The 15,343-nt window shown below is 46.6% G+C and overlaps 7 protein-coding genes across 7 annotated transcripts; 2 read left to right on the top strand and 5 right to left on the bottom strand.

Moving 5' to 3' along the window:
- Window positions 1-1,156: 1,156 nt before the first annotated feature.
- T069G_11379 (NACHT domain-containing protein) lies at window positions 1,157-4,873 on the bottom strand (the record flags this gene model as incomplete). Its single annotated transcript, XM_056178584.1, has 5 exons — window positions 1,157-1,206; window positions 1,544-2,147; window positions 2,236-3,903; window positions 3,949-4,224; window positions 4,277-4,873. The coding sequence occupies 5 exons, from the start codon at window positions 4,871-4,873 to the stop codon at window positions 1,157-1,159; spliced, it is 3,195 nt and encodes a 1,064-aa protein (XP_056023458.1).
- Window positions 4,874-5,308: 435 nt separating this feature from the next.
- On the bottom strand, window positions 5,309-5,752 carry T069G_11380 (ACT domain-containing protein; the record flags this gene model as incomplete). Its single annotated transcript, XM_056178585.1, has 1 exon — window positions 5,309-5,752. One exon carries the CDS (start codon window positions 5,750-5,752, stop codon window positions 5,309-5,311), a length of 444 nt encoding a protein of 147 aa, XP_056023459.1.
- A 548-nt stretch (window positions 5,753-6,300) lies between these two features.
- Window positions 6,301-7,161, bottom strand: T069G_11381 (enoyl-CoA hydratase/isomerase domain-containing protein; the record flags this gene model as incomplete). The annotated part of the gene is made up of 1 exon (XM_056178586.1): window positions 6,301-7,161. The coding sequence occupies one exon, from the start codon at window positions 7,159-7,161 to the stop codon at window positions 6,301-6,303; it is 861 nt and encodes a 286-aa protein (XP_056023460.1).
- Window positions 7,162-8,284: 1,123 nt separating this feature from the next.
- On the top strand, window positions 8,285-9,697 carry T069G_11382 (uncharacterized protein; the record flags this gene model as incomplete). The annotated part of the gene is made up of 2 exons (XM_056178587.1): window positions 8,285-8,850; window positions 8,908-9,697. The coding sequence occupies 2 exons, from the start codon at window positions 8,285-8,287 to the stop codon at window positions 9,695-9,697; spliced, it is 1,356 nt and encodes a 451-aa protein (XP_056023461.1).
- Window positions 9,698-9,817: 120 nt separating this feature from the next.
- On the bottom strand, window positions 9,818-10,717 carry T069G_11383 (uncharacterized protein; the record flags this gene model as incomplete). The annotated part of the gene is made up of 4 exons (XM_056178588.1): window positions 9,818-10,217; window positions 10,274-10,374; window positions 10,440-10,568; window positions 10,637-10,717. The coding sequence occupies 4 exons, from the start codon at window positions 10,715-10,717 to the stop codon at window positions 9,818-9,820; spliced, it is 711 nt and encodes a 236-aa protein (XP_056023462.1).
- A 1,330-nt stretch (window positions 10,718-12,047) lies between these two features.
- On the top strand, window positions 12,048-13,026 carry T069G_11384 (short chain dehydrogenase domain-containing protein; the record flags this gene model as incomplete). Its single annotated transcript, XM_056178589.1, has 4 exons — window positions 12,048-12,267; window positions 12,337-12,489; window positions 12,549-12,892; window positions 12,958-13,026. The coding sequence occupies 4 exons, from the start codon at window positions 12,048-12,050 to the stop codon at window positions 13,024-13,026; spliced, it is 786 nt and encodes a 261-aa protein (XP_056023463.1).
- Window positions 13,027-13,447: 421 nt separating this feature from the next.
- On the bottom strand, window positions 13,448-15,242 carry T069G_11385 (cytochrome p450 domain-containing protein; the record flags this gene model as incomplete). The annotated part of the gene is made up of 4 exons (XM_056178590.1): window positions 13,448-13,483; window positions 13,561-14,809; window positions 14,880-15,030; window positions 15,083-15,242. The coding sequence occupies 4 exons, from the start codon at window positions 15,240-15,242 to the stop codon at window positions 13,448-13,450; spliced, it is 1,596 nt and encodes a 531-aa protein (XP_056023464.1).
- Between the last annotated feature and the right edge of the window lie 101 nt (window positions 15,243-15,343).

The raw sequence follows: 15,343 nt of genomic DNA on the forward strand, positions 1-15,343 counted from the left end.
CAAAATTCGGCTGCAGTATCAAGTCGGATGTCATCAGGCAAACAAAGAATCTTATGACCATTGCGAGTCACCCAGCGTCTTGTAGTGTCTAAGCCATAGAGGCACAATTCTGATACCACAGGACTTCCAGTCTCCGAGAATGCTGATGTTAAGAATGAATTTTGGTCGCATTGTAATGTTCGACAGGTTGCTTCTGAACCTGGTAAGTTATCAAAGCTCCATACGTTAGTCGTATTATCGGTACTTGAGCCAGAGATCAATTGTCTGCCATCCGGTGAGAATGTCACCTTGGTGGCATATCTATCATGTTGTTCTAGTGTTTGTACACACTCGTATTTGCCTTCAATCTCGCTCCAAATTTTGAGACAGTGAGCTGAATTCGATGCTATTGTTTTCCCATCCGGTGTAATAGCAGCACTTAAAGATTGATACCCGAAATCAGGCATAGGGTGCTGCCAAGTTTGTATGCATTTTCCTGAGATAGTTTCCCAGACCTTAACAGTGCCGAAGTCAGAACCCGAGACGAGAATTTTACCATCTTTAGAGAAGTCGATAGATTTTGGTGTTACATAGCCGCAGTCGATTAAAGTAAGGTAAGACGACGTGGCGAGATCCCAAATCCTGATTGTATGATCGTTCGCTACTTGTGAGAGCTTTACGTATGAGGCTGACGCTAAACGTTGGGAGTCCGGCGAGAACTTTACTGATGTGATCTCGCCGGTATGGCCTTCCAATGTCTGTATGCAAGCATTTTCTGCTATACTCCAGATTTTCACATTATTGTCTGATGATGCGGAAGCAAGGAGCTTGCCATCTGATGAAATGGCTATGCAGTCAATCGCTCCCTGGTGACCGATCAAGGTCTGGGCACGACCGCTCGTAGCTGTGTCCAAGATTGTGATGGAATTTTCACGGGAAGCTGCTGCGAATTTACTTCCATCTGTTGAAAAAGCCATCGGCGAGTAATGCTCCTCATGCCCCTCCCACATATTGGAATCATCCGCTTCTGGATCTATGTCCCATATTCGGATAGTCATATCCAATTTTGATGAGGAGATCAGTTGACTCCCGTCGGGCGAGACCTCAACTGAGGCAATATCGTAAATATGACCTCTTAAAGTCCTTAAAACTTTGTTTGCATCAATATCCCAGATGTTTATGCAATTACAGCGTCTTCCATCATTCGCAGTAGCCACTGCCAGTTGCCTATTTGGAAGAAAGGTCATGCGAGGTTCTCCATCCATGGGCCTGTCCCATTTTATAACCTTGATGTATTGAAAGGAGCTTAAGTCCAGGATTTTGATATTGTTGTTTAGATCGAGGAACGTTAGTAGAGATAAATCCGGTGAGAACCGCAAGTTTAAGCGGGGATTGGGAATCGAAATCCATGCTTCATCTAGAATTTTTTCCCGTATGCATTTACCCGTGTCATCCCATATTTTAATTGATCCCCCAATTGAACATGAGACCAACAATTTGCCGTTGGGGGAAAACGATACTAAGGCGACTCTTTCGGTATTCTCGAGAGTTCGCATACGCTTACCCGAAGCTATGTCCCAGATAATGATGGTGTCTTCGTCTGATCCAGAGGCGAGGTGCTTCCCATCTGGTGAAAAAGATAGATTACAGCCCAAGTGCATATAACCTTCCAGCCTTTGTATGGGTTCACCGGATGCGATATTCCAGATAATAATCCCAGCCCACTTTTCGTCAACCGCGGCCAGATGCTGTCCATTTGGTGAGAAAAGTAGAAATTGACTGTGGTGGAGACTAGCTGAACGCTCTTCATCAGGGTTCTTGAGAGTCTTTAAGCGAGACCCAGTGGCTACATCCCAGATTCTAATATCCCTAGGCGTCATTGATGCCAACAGCTTGCCATCTGGCGTTATAGCTAAACGTCCCGGTATTGAGCCTGTATCTATGGTTTGGACACACGAATCCCACCCAATCTGCATGCCATGCCTTATTTCAAAGAATGTTGCCGGGTCTTCTAAGGATTGGTGTCGTATCCGGCTTGCGATTGGACATATAAGAAGGGCCGATGGATGAATTTGAAGGGGGAAGCTTTCAATAGTCTGTTTGGCAGCCAATATGAATCGATAGGCATCTCGAATGAGGCCAGTTGAATCATACCTCATTTTCTTTTTCTGTGATTTCCATAAATTAGCTATTAAGTTCTTGACACTCCGCAAATAAAAGAAAGACCAGAGAATCTCCAGTTTCGGCAACACTGACACAGAATTCATGCAATTTTCTCATTGCCATTATACCCTCCGGTATTCTTCTGAGTAAGCTAAGAGCCTCAAGCCAGAATAGATACTTCCGCTCAATAAACACTTCGGTATCATCAACCAGTGTTTGCGAGATATCTTCTGTTGCTGTTGGGTTTTCCTTGCTCGTAATTGATTCCACAAAATGATCAATCCAATAAACACAAGAGTACCCAATGGCGGTCAGAGGATTCGGATCAAGGGCTTGGGCATCATCAATATGTATTCCTAGATCGCTCAGATTATACATATCCCGCCTTAAAAGCTCAGACATTAGATCTATAGATCGTGATACAATATAATTGTTGGCCTTCGCAATCTCTAAGAAAAGCGTTTGCTCCGTGTTCGTGCCGACTAAGAAGTCTTTTGCTGACTGGTGCACAAAATAGACGACTTCATCTCGAATGGTGAGAAATGAACCACATTGCGCTATGAGGTCACAGACGGCTGGTATCTTTTCGTCTAACTCTCCTGGGGTTTCAGCAAGTGCTATCAACTCTTGAAGTGTAAGAGGTTGGCGAGCAACAGTGACAACAGCAAGTATGCGTTTGCAGATCTCAGCTTCATTAGACTTGGCTAAACCATTGACCATCTGCTGATAAAACGAATCGAGCCCTGGAGGGTACGCCTTCAATTTACTCAGGGCATTCCATGCCGAGACCCTCTGCAAATTTTGACAGACCAGAGCTACCCAGAGAAATGTGCCGTCAGCGTTCTCCTGGAGATATTTTCGAACTGCTTCTTCTCTGTCCTTCTTATATCCTTTGCTTTCGCTTAATTGTGAGACCTTTTGCTTGATGTATATCTGGACGGCACTGGCTACAGAGTTAGCGTTCAGCTCCAGACTGAGCTGCGCTTGCGGCCCTAAACTCTCAAGTTTATCTATGATTTGCGGCCAATTGCGACTCGAGACGACCCATTTCACATAGGGAAATTCATTAGACATCTTAACAATGAAATCGAGAAGTCGTGACATGTCTTCGTTCACGCACTCATCAAGTGCATCGACAAGAAGACAAGTCGGCTTCTGGTTATTGTTTAACTCTGATAGAAGTGATCGTAGGATATCAGACAAAGCATACCACGCACTCGGCGGCTCGAAAAGAGATTTTCCTTGACGGGCATAGTGCTCCCGTAAATGCTTTAAAAGGTGCCGCTGTTGATCGACTAGCGAGAAGATCAATCCCCGTAATACTGAAATTGAGTTATTGATTCGTTCATCTGTGGCCTGGCAGAAGAAAAATGAGACGAGACTAGAGGGCGCCAATTTTTGCAGGTTGTCAACGATGCCACATAGGAGCATCGTTTTGCCTTTTCCTGGATCTCCACGGATCCAGAGGAGTGGACGATTGGGATCTTCAAACCACCGACAAAAATGGCCGTTCTCAAGTATCCAGTTAAAAGAGTCTTGTAAGAAACCCCCCTTTGTATCCTCAATGCGTTTCTTTTCAGTATAAGGATCGTGCGACCACAATTCTCTCAAACAAGTTTGATCCTCTGCGGAGATTTGACGACGGAGTTGCTCCTCTAGAGCCTTTGCAATGCTTCTGATCTCCGATTCTTGGGTTTTGGCATGGTTCGCAATGAGTTCGAGGCGTGATCGGGACTGTTGGCTGCCGTATACCTCAGCATCCTGGCGTAAGCTGTCTTCGGCTTTCTGTATATTTTGGACACTGACTGCCCAGTTATCAAGCTTTATTAGATCCCGCAAGAAACCGTAACCACGGTTTCTGTGGTACGAGCAAACACTCTTCATTTGATACAGAAGTAGAGCTTTGTAGAGCTCGACCAGCCGTTTCTCAAGCTCACTCTTCATTCCGGACAAGGCCGCGCCGTCAAGAGTGCTTTCATCAATTAGCACATTGGAAACATTTCCATACCATCTGATGCGAGTAATGACGTATTCGATCCCATCGCGATTTGAGGCGGTCTCTTTGACTGCGCTTTCGAGCACCTAAGTATCTGTCAGAAAACTCAAGATATAATTCGAACTCAAGACCACTTACTCCTAAGGCAATGCATACACCAGACCAGGCAATTGAAGCTTGTGGAACGGCTGATATGGCCGTACTAACCATGTCCTTTAAGGAAAGGACAATTCCCATTGCTGTCCCAAGGCCATCTTTCACTTTGGCCTCTCGCGCCGTTTTATCAAGGCCCGTGCGGATAAGCTCGTTCATTTGCTGCCGTCGCGCATCTGGACTCTCTGCAATAATGGCGTTTGGAGGCGACGTATCTGAATCTATAGTGGAGCCGTGACCCTGTAGATATTGAGACAGAATTCTCTCATACCCCTCGACAAGTTTGGCGTCTTCATGCTTAATGGCATCATAAGCTTCATCCCAAAGTCGCTCTGCTGCATCAGAGGGAAGAGTTTCCAAATTGGGCTCCTTTGCCTGAGGAAGCTTGGGGGCATTGTCGATGTCGACTGGATCAGTTTGCTGTAAAGCAGTGGGATGTACTGCTGTGTGAGAGGGAGACGCGTCTCTACTCTGGACTGTAGGCGTAGAGGCTGCAGAAAGCTTGGAACCATTCGTGGGATCCTTCTCGGCCTTGAACTTTCTGCGCAAGCGCCGAAATACGCTTGGGGGGTTTTCCGACATGGTAATTCACGAGATGACCGACCTTGAGCCGACGAAACAGGAATGCAACAAACGGGATTGTGGTTGTTGTTGCTCTGGTGCCAACCGCGAGCCGCATCGATGCATGATTTGCACCGAGTCAGGGAAACTGACCCCGCGCAACGCGGATTGGAGGCTCAAGTTGGGTCTTCATTTCATGCAGGGGATTAGATGCTACACTGCAGCTGAAGAGCGACAACCCCGCTACGGTACGCGATACTCTTGCTACTTTGAAGAATGAATTGACTTAGTTCTGTCAAGTTGGAGGACATTCTCATGTACAGCGACGAAAAGAATCTCCGATATCTGCCTTTGAGTTAAAAACTAATCTGTTTTTCAAAATCATTCGCTCAACAGATAGAGAAATATTATATTTTGAGTTGTAGAATAACTGCAACTGTAACTAGAGCATGATGGTTAGTTCCCTGTCAAGGCCTTTTGCTTGTAGTCCTCTGCCAGACGATTGAGAACTTCAACAGCTTCTTGTTCCCTTCCCAGTGGTATAAACAGATGATCATGATAAAATCCGCTAACTGGATTTACCCCCATATTGTTTTCCGCCAATTTCGTTGCGATTACCGCCATAAAGCCGACAGCCTCCAAACTTGATGTTACGTTGAGCGTAATCATCTTGCAGGGAAAGAAAAAGTCAATCTTGTGCGCTGTCGCATATTCCCTGCTGACTATGACTGTGATTCCCTCTTTTTCTTTGAACAACAATTGTGTTTCTTCCAAGGGCGGGAGATCCGATGCGTTGGCAAGTGTTGCAAAGACGAAAATAGGCTCGTGCAGGGTTGTGGTGAGAGTTGCCAAGAGTTTGGCAAGTGACTTCTCACCCGGATCGCTTGCGAGTACAGACATGGTGATAAGAGTCGATTGGTGGTTTAATTAGAAATGAACTTGTAAGGCGTATTTTCGTGATATGTCACTGTGACCTCTTCGTATTTGTTGTACATATGTAAATAGACAACGCCCGAACATGGATTTGAAAGAGTGAAGCCATTCAGTTTTATACGAAAATGAGCTAAGCGCTAGTCTCGTTCACAGGGCGCGCCTGCGTGTACATACGAGGTAGACTATCACCAGATTTGGCTAGAGGATGTACCGAAATATACGTGATGAGTTTGGCTATCCTTCTCAAGAGCCAAGCACAACAGAGGATGATGCCTTGCACTGAATCGCATTTCGAACCGGTTTCTTGAATGATGGAAAGGGATGGAATACAGGAGTTGTGAATGATACACATACTGTATTTGTTTACAGGCTTTACAGATGATATAGAGCACATGCGTCTGCTGTCACTGGGATATTGGCAAAACAAGGATGAAGCGTGTGCGATGAGATGCAGCAGGAGGTATTCAGATCTTTGAACGCTGGAAAATACTGCACGTAAACTAAGAAGTTGGTATTTAAAGATTTGAGTTGTCCGCGCTCTTGAAAACACCATGCCGTCCAGCCCCAGCGCTAAACTGAGCGGCTCCCTTGACACTCTCCTTCGTGATTACTGGAGCCCCATTGACAAACTCATTTCGCAGTGCATCCTCGAAGGACGTCGCGTTGTAAGCCGAATAGTAGCAGTTTGATCGATCCACATTCATACAGAGCTGAGGGAATCCTAGCAGCTGCTTCGCAATCTTTATAGCCTCTTCAAGAGATTGGCCCTTGGGGACAACCCGGTTTGCAAGGCCCATCTGAAGAGCTTCCTGCGCTCCAACAGGTCTACCGGTGAGAATCAGATCCAGAGCTCGTCCGAGACCAACAATGGCCTGAAGCCGGACCGTTCCGCCATCGACGAGTGGCACGCCGAAGCGCCGACAAAAGATGCCAAAGACGGCATCCTCTTCAACAACGCGGATATCGCCAATGAGAGAAAGCTCCATGCCTCCAGCAACGGCGTACCCCGCAACAGCACAGATGACGGGCTTCTTGATCTGGAGCCTTGAGGGGCCGATAGGGCCGATCTGTCGGCCGCCCGTCACGGTGTGGGAGGCATCGACAATCGGGCCAAGATACTCGTTGTCTCCGGGGCCGTTCCACTTTGCTACTTCGTGTAGATCGAAGCCCGCGCAAAAGTAGCCATGGTCGCCGTGAAACACGCAGACCTTCTGGCTGGCGTCGTCTTCGAAGGCTAGAAAGGCTTCGTGCAGCTTTCGCGCAGTAGGGCCGTCAACAGCATTTCTGCGGTGACGTCTGTTAATGGCGATGATAGTGATGCCGTCGTCAGACTTGGTGACTTTCACAGACGAACTCTCGGCTTCAGTGGATGCCATCTTTATGGTATTGAGATTATATGAGAGTCTTCGGTGAGGCTAACCGGTGGTACATGCAAAGTACATGCACTTGATGAAAATGAATGAAGATTACTTTATCTGCAATTGATGCGATGTATATAAAGCAATGTCCCCTCCGCTCACCCGGCACAAAGGCGTAATTTACACCTCATCTGTGAGGAGTCCGGAGTCGGTGCGGAGAAAGATCACCGGCACATGGGAATAAGCTTCACTACTACAATGCCGTGAACAGCCGGCACTGTGCTTATATCAATCGCATTCTTATTCGTGTAATGGCGACAGAGCTTCTTAAATGGTGAATACTTTTCTTTAGTCATTCTCATTTGAGATACAATTCGCTTCAATACCTCGGCAAAGTTGAGCATCTATGCGAGAATTGGGCTAACTTGGACACAACTACACGTGCCTTGCCGAAAGAGTGTACAAAACCCGATCTTGGAGGGGATAATCCATGAAAAGACGCTTCCGGAATATAAGCGTACCAAGCAAAGAAGCACTAAAGGACGACGCCGTTAAATTAGATGCGAGACAAGCTTGACAGGTTAAAGTAATTGGTATTTAATAGCTTAAATCTTATTGCCTATATATGGTATCGAGCCATAGACTAAGATCTTGCCCAAGAAAACAGGATGGTCACTGACTATCGAATAATTTGCCAACCAACTTAAATAATTTATCGCTTAAACTAGAATCTACCCAATACAATTGCAGTTAAGTCGCCGACTACCTAACCATAAAGACTCTGACAGAGAGGATTTGAAGGCTTAGGTATATTTGCTTTATTTATAGCATACCAGAACAATGGGCCATCACAAATTACCTGGAATGAGGGCACTACTCCGTATGAGATCAGTAATCTGCAGTCCGAAATGCAATCTCACCAATCAGCACCTTTGCGGGGTTAAGGCGCAGCGAGATGATAACGTAGAGTAATCGAATGGCATTTGCAAAAGCTCATTGGTCATTTATTCGGCGATTTATAGATACAACTCATCAGATGCGCATCGCGAAGTAATCTCCAATATCATAACCATCCATAGAAGAGCGATACGACTTTTTGCGTATCGGACGACAGTTACCTTCATCTAAACAAGCAACACCAATGTCTACATTTCATCTCTTCCCTCTGTTGCCAGCAGAAATCCGGTCGGCGATATACAATCTGGCCACACCGCCTAGGGTCGTTTTTGTCCATCAACAAGTCGAAAGCTTTGAAGACTTCAAAGCGAGGTTACCGCACATCACAATCGCTGAGCGTAATCTGCGCCCGGATGTCGATTATGCTTCATTCTATGATCTCCTTCGCCAGGCATCGGCCACTCTTATTCATCAAAGGCGTAAACTGTTCAAGCAGACCAAGCTCGAGGCATATGGATTCACCAGCAACAAGAAGGCGGGCTTCTCTTGGGAGTTCGAGTCCATGATGCCGCTTGATACTCTCATGAATTACCCCACATTGGCTTTCCCTATGTATCGAAAGGTTGCCATCTCCTGCCAAGCTGCTATTCCACCGCTTCTCCATACTTGCTCCGAGTCGCGTTCCTTGCTCATCAGCTACGGATACCAGCTTGCGTTTCCTTCTACTGCCCAAGATCCACGGGTGTGGTTTAATTTTGGCCAAGATATACTGCTATTGGATGACGACTTTGACTGCAGTGATGACGATCTGTATGGACCGAGGGAGTCGGAAATTGAAAGAATCCCACATACTTTTCACCATTTTAGGCCTCGAGATGTCGATCGACTCCAACGATTAGCATTGACCAATCATACCCACTTCAGTCGTATGTTTCTTGGCCACAAGCTCTGCCCAAAGCTAAAAGAACTTATACTTGTTGAGTGGGATGGTGACGAATCCGAACAAGCTCTACGCCAGTCAGTTGTTGATCCAACCCTGCTTCGCCCTGTTCCAAACATCCAACAAGCTTATCATAAAGGAGAGCAACTGTGCATACTACCGGTCGAAGAAGTTGATGCATTATGGACCACACTGGAGTTGGGTGTATTTGGAGTCGTGGAGGATTGGCATCCTGCTATTAGAGAAAATGCATGGGATCTCAAACAGCATAAGCGTGATAATGGATTCCATATCCCGTTTATTAAAGAAAAATTACGTCAAATGAAAGAAGAATATGTGCAGCGGAGACAAAGCATCGAATATTATAACAAGGAATTCTACAAGCCTTACCAGAAGTTCCCGGCTAAAGAGGAGGAGTATCCGCCATGGAGTATACATCAGTTGAGTTTTGCGCATATTTGCACACCCCACACTGCGAAGAGGATAATGGCAACCCGCTTGACTTTCATGGAGCAGTTTACTAAGCTCAGGGCGGAGGCACTGCATGCAAATGATGAGTTTGAGCTCCCATGGATCAAGCAGCATCGGTTACCGCCTCCTTTTGTCCTGCAGAAATGTAGTAATTGGCCCGCTGTCAATGAATCACTACACAGTACAGAGCTGGAATGGTGGATAAAGAACGGACTACCCATATTTGACAATTCTTTGCCAGTCTAGGCAAAGATTCACTCAGATTTCCTCCTGAAGGCGCATATTCACTATTAAATATGCATAATTATAGTTCTAGCCTATTTCCCATCATCCATAAACGAGCAATGCAAGTATACAAGTACCGCATTATGCCATGACCAAATTTCCTTGGATCATCTGAGCCTGACCTTCGCCCTCCACCGTGAGCGCCATCCACAAAAGCATAGATAAATCGTCCACTCTCTCAACCCATTCAGACAGCTCTTTTGCAAGCTCATCTTTTCCAGTCCCTTTTATGTCGTCGCCACGCGATAAAGACCGTCTAAGTAAAAATAGGTTGCCCATAGTTAAACTTCCTCTTCCCTTCTCAATCTTGGAGCTTATCTCTTCATTATATCGCTTTTTCCATTCTCTATCCGATATAGGCTGCCATAGCTCTCGTGTGCAAGGCAAGGGAAAGTTGATAAACTCTGGGCATTTCCCTTTCGAAGGGCTTTCGGCATTGTTGTGAAGTAATAGGTCGACCAGGTATAACAGCAATCCGGTTCTAAGAACATTAGCAACAATTCTTCATCTAAAGCCATATACAATTAAAGAACATACCTTCTCATGCTTTCTGCAAAAACCCAGCCACTCCGTGAGGATTGTATGTATTCTATGTCTATAGCCCACGAAGACATGCTGAATAATCTTCGGGCCATTGCCTATGCGATCCAAGTTAGTGACGATGACGACCATTGAGAATGTCACATCGGGTACAGTAGCATACCTCCACACTCAAGACCAACCATCCAGAATCTTCACTCCCGACCGACTCGGTGCACTGTGATCGCAGCAAGCCGTAGATGATAGCTGTTTGTATAGCATGTAGTAAGCTCTGTTTGTCATAACTTCTAAACTATAACGACATAAGCAAGCTGGCCGTGCTAGCTTTTTAATGAGAGCTGGGTTAAACAGAGAACTTACTTCGGCATGCATCTGGCGGAGATGAGAGTATATCTGGTCCCATATGAAGCCATTGGTTTTCGGAGTGCGCGAATAAAACATTTGCGTCAAGGTTCTGCATATCGCCAGAGTTTTAGGCAGGCAGGCATGAGGTGTATCTGGGGGGCATTCGTTGTCTTGACTCAGAAAACAAGGCGGATGTATAAAGGGCGGTAAAGTTTTGCCCTCGGCCATTCGGTGCGTGTAGTCGATCATCTGGCTTAATAACATTTTCCCTGTCAAATAACCCTGCTGAAAGGATCTCTCCCGTGTTGAAAGGTAGGGTTTGCGTAAAACATTGGTCGCTTCAGTCAGCAGCTCTAGGCTACTAAAGTCTATGGAAGCTAGTACAGGGGAAGATGCAGTGCCAAGCCCAGTCACAAAAGGATAGGGAAAGTTGAAAGGATTATAAGTTGACAGAGGATCCACATAATAAGGATACATGGATCCATTGTCAGAAGATCCTAGACTCTTAGACTCGGGAGTTACTGCATGTGATAAACTCGAACTGCTGGATAGGTCAAATAGTGACGGTGTGTCGCTTTGGCAGATGGTTAGATCCGGTGTTTCGGCGTCCGAACCAACCAACTTGGCAATATCGGCAAACGTATTGTCCTCTGATACAGTAGTAGAGCTAGGAAAAGAAATCTCCGCCGCTGTCGATAAGGTGGCTGGTAGAATAGCATCAGAAGCCTTGATCATAGAGGTCAAGTACTCCATGCGTGGGTCACCATCGCCGGTAATGCTTTCAGCTGTTCCCAAATCAGTCGTAACTGGCAATATCGGTCTAAACTCCCTTTTCCACCGTTGAGGATTAGAAGTCCGACTCCGAGAAGACGAATAGTGACATTCAAGGCCTCGCTTGGCGCATCGTGAACACGGAGTCGCTAAAGAACAGCGTGTCTTGGCCACGCGGCAGTGGTCGCAGGATTTCGCTCGACTGATGGGCATTCCGGAGTTTCGGTGTATCTGGCAAATCAGGTAACTGAGAAAGAAGCAAAATAAGAAAGGAGGATGGCTGAGTTATCACCATTTTCAGCGACTACTAGACATCCCTAAAACATCTCCGGAGTTGTGAGCCAATGACGTGTCGCCTCCGGAGATTGCAGCCAATCATGTCTGGCGTTTGGAGCCATATATGAAGCTGACTGCTCCGGAGCAACGAGGCGGGGCCGGCACTAGCATTCGGCACGTTAAGATACTACGGAGTGGAATTGCGTGTTAATGAGAGTGAAAGTCCGTAGTTGATAGTATCATATGTCCGTAGAGTCTCGAAATAATTGTATATAAAGGCCTGTATCTGTTGATATTCGAAGTTGGAATGCACCTCCAACTGTGGTTCGTTAGCTTTCTTCTCGGGTTCTTAAGACACATCTTCTACCATCATTACACAATGGCTATTACAAGAAAAACCTGTCTCGTGACAGGCTGCTCCGCCGGTGGAGTTGGCCCGGCTTTCGCAGAGGCCTTCCGAAACAAAGGCTACCACGTCTTTGTCACAGCTCGCACACCCTCCAAAATACCAGAAAGATTACGCGAAGCAGCTAATGTCACTGTGATTGCACTCGATGTCACATCCCTGGAATCCATAGCATCAGCTGCAGAGGAAGTTCGTAAGCACACGGACAGACTCGATGTTCTGATCAACAACGCTGGTTTTGGCTTAAACATGCCGGGTCTAGACACTTCAATTGAGGAAGCCAAGAAGTTGTTCGATCTCAATTTTTTTGGCGTTCTTGCCATGATGCAAACTTTTAGCCCAATGTTGGTTGCAGCCCGGGGTTGTGTAGTCAACAATTCCTCTGTGGGGAGTGTTTTCCCTTTTGCTTTCTCAAGTAGGTACCAACAATATTTCCATCTCACCACAGCTAGTCAGGCTAATTTATACAACTAGGCATCTACAACGCTACCAAGGCAGCTCTCAATCAAGCAGGCGAGACTTGGCGCCTTGAAATGGCCCCTCTTGGAGTTCGCGTCATCACACTCGTCACGGGTGGCATTGCAACAAAGTTCTTTGTCAACCTACAAACGCTGACTTTTCCGGAAAACTCTTATTACAATTGTGTCAAGGACGTTATTGAAGACCACACAGAGGAGAATCCTTATGGTGTGAAGCCAGAGGTATTTGCCCAGGACGTTTTAAATCGAGTTGAAAAGGGGGCCACTGGCAAGCAATGGGTTGGAGGCGGTGCCAGTATTGGCAGATTTGCTTTATGGCTGCTACCTCAAGGTGTTATCGTGAGTTGCTCATTACAATATCGACTGCTGAGCCTCGTTCTGGACTAACAAGAGCGATTCGGCAGGACATGCTCATTCTGAGTCAAAAACAATGGTCGAAGAAGCTGGCACAAGAGCATCTCAAGACCGACTAAATATAATGGCTGCGATCTACTTTCATTTGACCTGTAATAATACGCGATTCTTTATCTCTTTTTGCAATTAGCTTTTATTTTTGTATAACTCACCCCAGACATCATTCACATCATAGAGTCCATGTGTACCAAGTCATGCAACTAAGAAAGCCGAAACCCTCAGAAGACTGAGCTCATAATATACTAGCATTTTTTAGCCTAATATGATCTACACGAATATTGGTGATGCATTAAATTCTAGTAATATGTCGGACTGTTTATTTTCCCAAGTCGTCCGTCTGGCCTTCAGCCTGTTTGGTGAGGACTCCATTCCCTTGTCGTACGTTGCAAGTAGGGCAACCCGATGAAAGCAGCATTCAAGATTGGAACGCTACATGAGTGCATTAATAATAATGATATAAAAGTCTTTTGAGGTCATAACTTATTCTCGCTTTGTAAAGACGAGAGGGCATTCATCCTAGAGATACAGTTAGCTCAGACATCTACCAAAAGGCCTCTATAGTCAGATAGAGATACTGCAAACATTCAACATACCATGGGAAACAAGGTGGCAAACACTCGAATCTCTTCCGATCGAGGTGTCGCGTGGTGCACCCAATCAAGCTCCAAAGAAGCCTTGCCAATCATGGCAGCCATAGTTAGTGGCACATATCGTCGCGCAAGACAGTCGTGCGCACCAGCACCGAAAACCAGCCAATTCTTGGTCTTAGTCTCGGCATCGCCTGTGATCCACCGCTCGGGGTCGAAAATGTCGGGATTCGGGTAAGCTACCGGGTCGTGGAGAGCCGGGTAACAAGAAGGAATAATCATGGCATTCTTCGGCACGGTATAGTCGGGAGTAACCGGGAACGCCTTCGTAGCAAGATAAGGCACAAAGATGACCGGTGGACGGTAACGAAGAAGCTCCTTGATCACAGCATTGGTGTAAGTCAGCGACTCAAACATCTCAAGCTCGAATGGCTTGTTCTTATCGCCACCTCGGGCTGCCAGATTCTCAGCTCGCAGGCGGTCCAAAACATCGGGTCTCTGAGCCAGAACCTGGAAAAGCCATGTGGTGGCACTGCTAGATGCGTCTTGGGAGGCAAAGAGGAACGTGAAGAGGGTCTGAGCAATCTCTTCATCTGTGAACTCGCGGATAAGATTGGTAGGCTTCTCGATTCCCTCTTTGCCCGCAGCAATGTCTTCGTTGTATTTCTTCGACTCGTACATGTGCTGAACCCATTGGTCAACGATACACGTGGCTTGAGCCCCAGAAGCCATGTTGGCCTTGCATGCAGCAGCACATCTTGTGAACTCGGCCAGTACGGCATCTGCCGTGCGCTTCCCCCGCCAACACTTGGTGCCTGGGATATGGATGGAGAGTGGGATGTTGACAAGCTCGAGTGCATCGGTGACGAGGTAGAAATCGTCTGCGATTCTCTTGACTGCCTCCTGGGAGATGTAGTCTCCAAAGAAAGTACGGCACGACAACGCGCAGTTGATCTCCCTGAACCAGCCCATGAACTTCGTAGGCTTTCCTCCGTTGGCTTTGCTGTGTTCGACAAATCTGTCGAAGTAATCTGAATAGACCTTCTCTTGGACAGGCAGATAGGTACTGAGAGCTCTGTTCGTGAACAACCCAGTCAAGCCTCTGCGAAACTCGGCATGTGCCTTTCCATTGAGGAACACCCATGCGGTTGGACGCATAATGTTGATCGCCATAGGGACGAGGCATGGTCTAACGAATGTAGGGGACTTGAAGACTTTGTGTGCCAGATCGCGGTCCGAGGCTAAGACAACAAATCTATGAAGAGATTAGCTCATATCTTAAACATCACACAAGGGCGAGACCTAGAGGTATGGAGGAAACTTACTTGTGAAACACAGATACGCAGCTGAGGGGACCACTGGCCCATTGAGCAAGATATGCTTCAAACTTGGGGTGGATGGCTTGCAGAAACGGTCCCATGATCGGGATCTTGAAGGTAGGTCCAGCTATGGATCCCTTTTGCCAAAGGTACAACACTGTACTTGTATCAGCAAGCCATAACTACGTCAAAGATCTGACGCAACATACACTGGTCATAGAGGACTAGAGAGAGAAAGGCTGTGATGGCAATCTGCCAACCTGAGTAACTTGACAGAAAGCCGCCAGCCAGTTTTGAGGCGCCATGTTGAGTCACATTGGCTGTAGTCTCAACAGAGAGCGGCAGACTGCCTTCGACGATGGTAGCCATGGTGTCGTTAGAGCTTTTCAACCACAGGTTATGTTGCTAAAGAGTCACGAAAGCGTCTGAACAGCAAACAGCTTTCGGGCGACGGGTGTTCTTTAACTGTT

This window comes from Trichoderma breve, assembly GCF_028502605.1.
Source record: "Trichoderma breve strain T069 chromosome 7 map unlocalized scaffold00008, whole genome shotgun sequence".
NCBI lineage: Eukaryota > Fungi > Ascomycota > Sordariomycetes > Hypocreales > Hypocreaceae > Trichoderma > Trichoderma breve.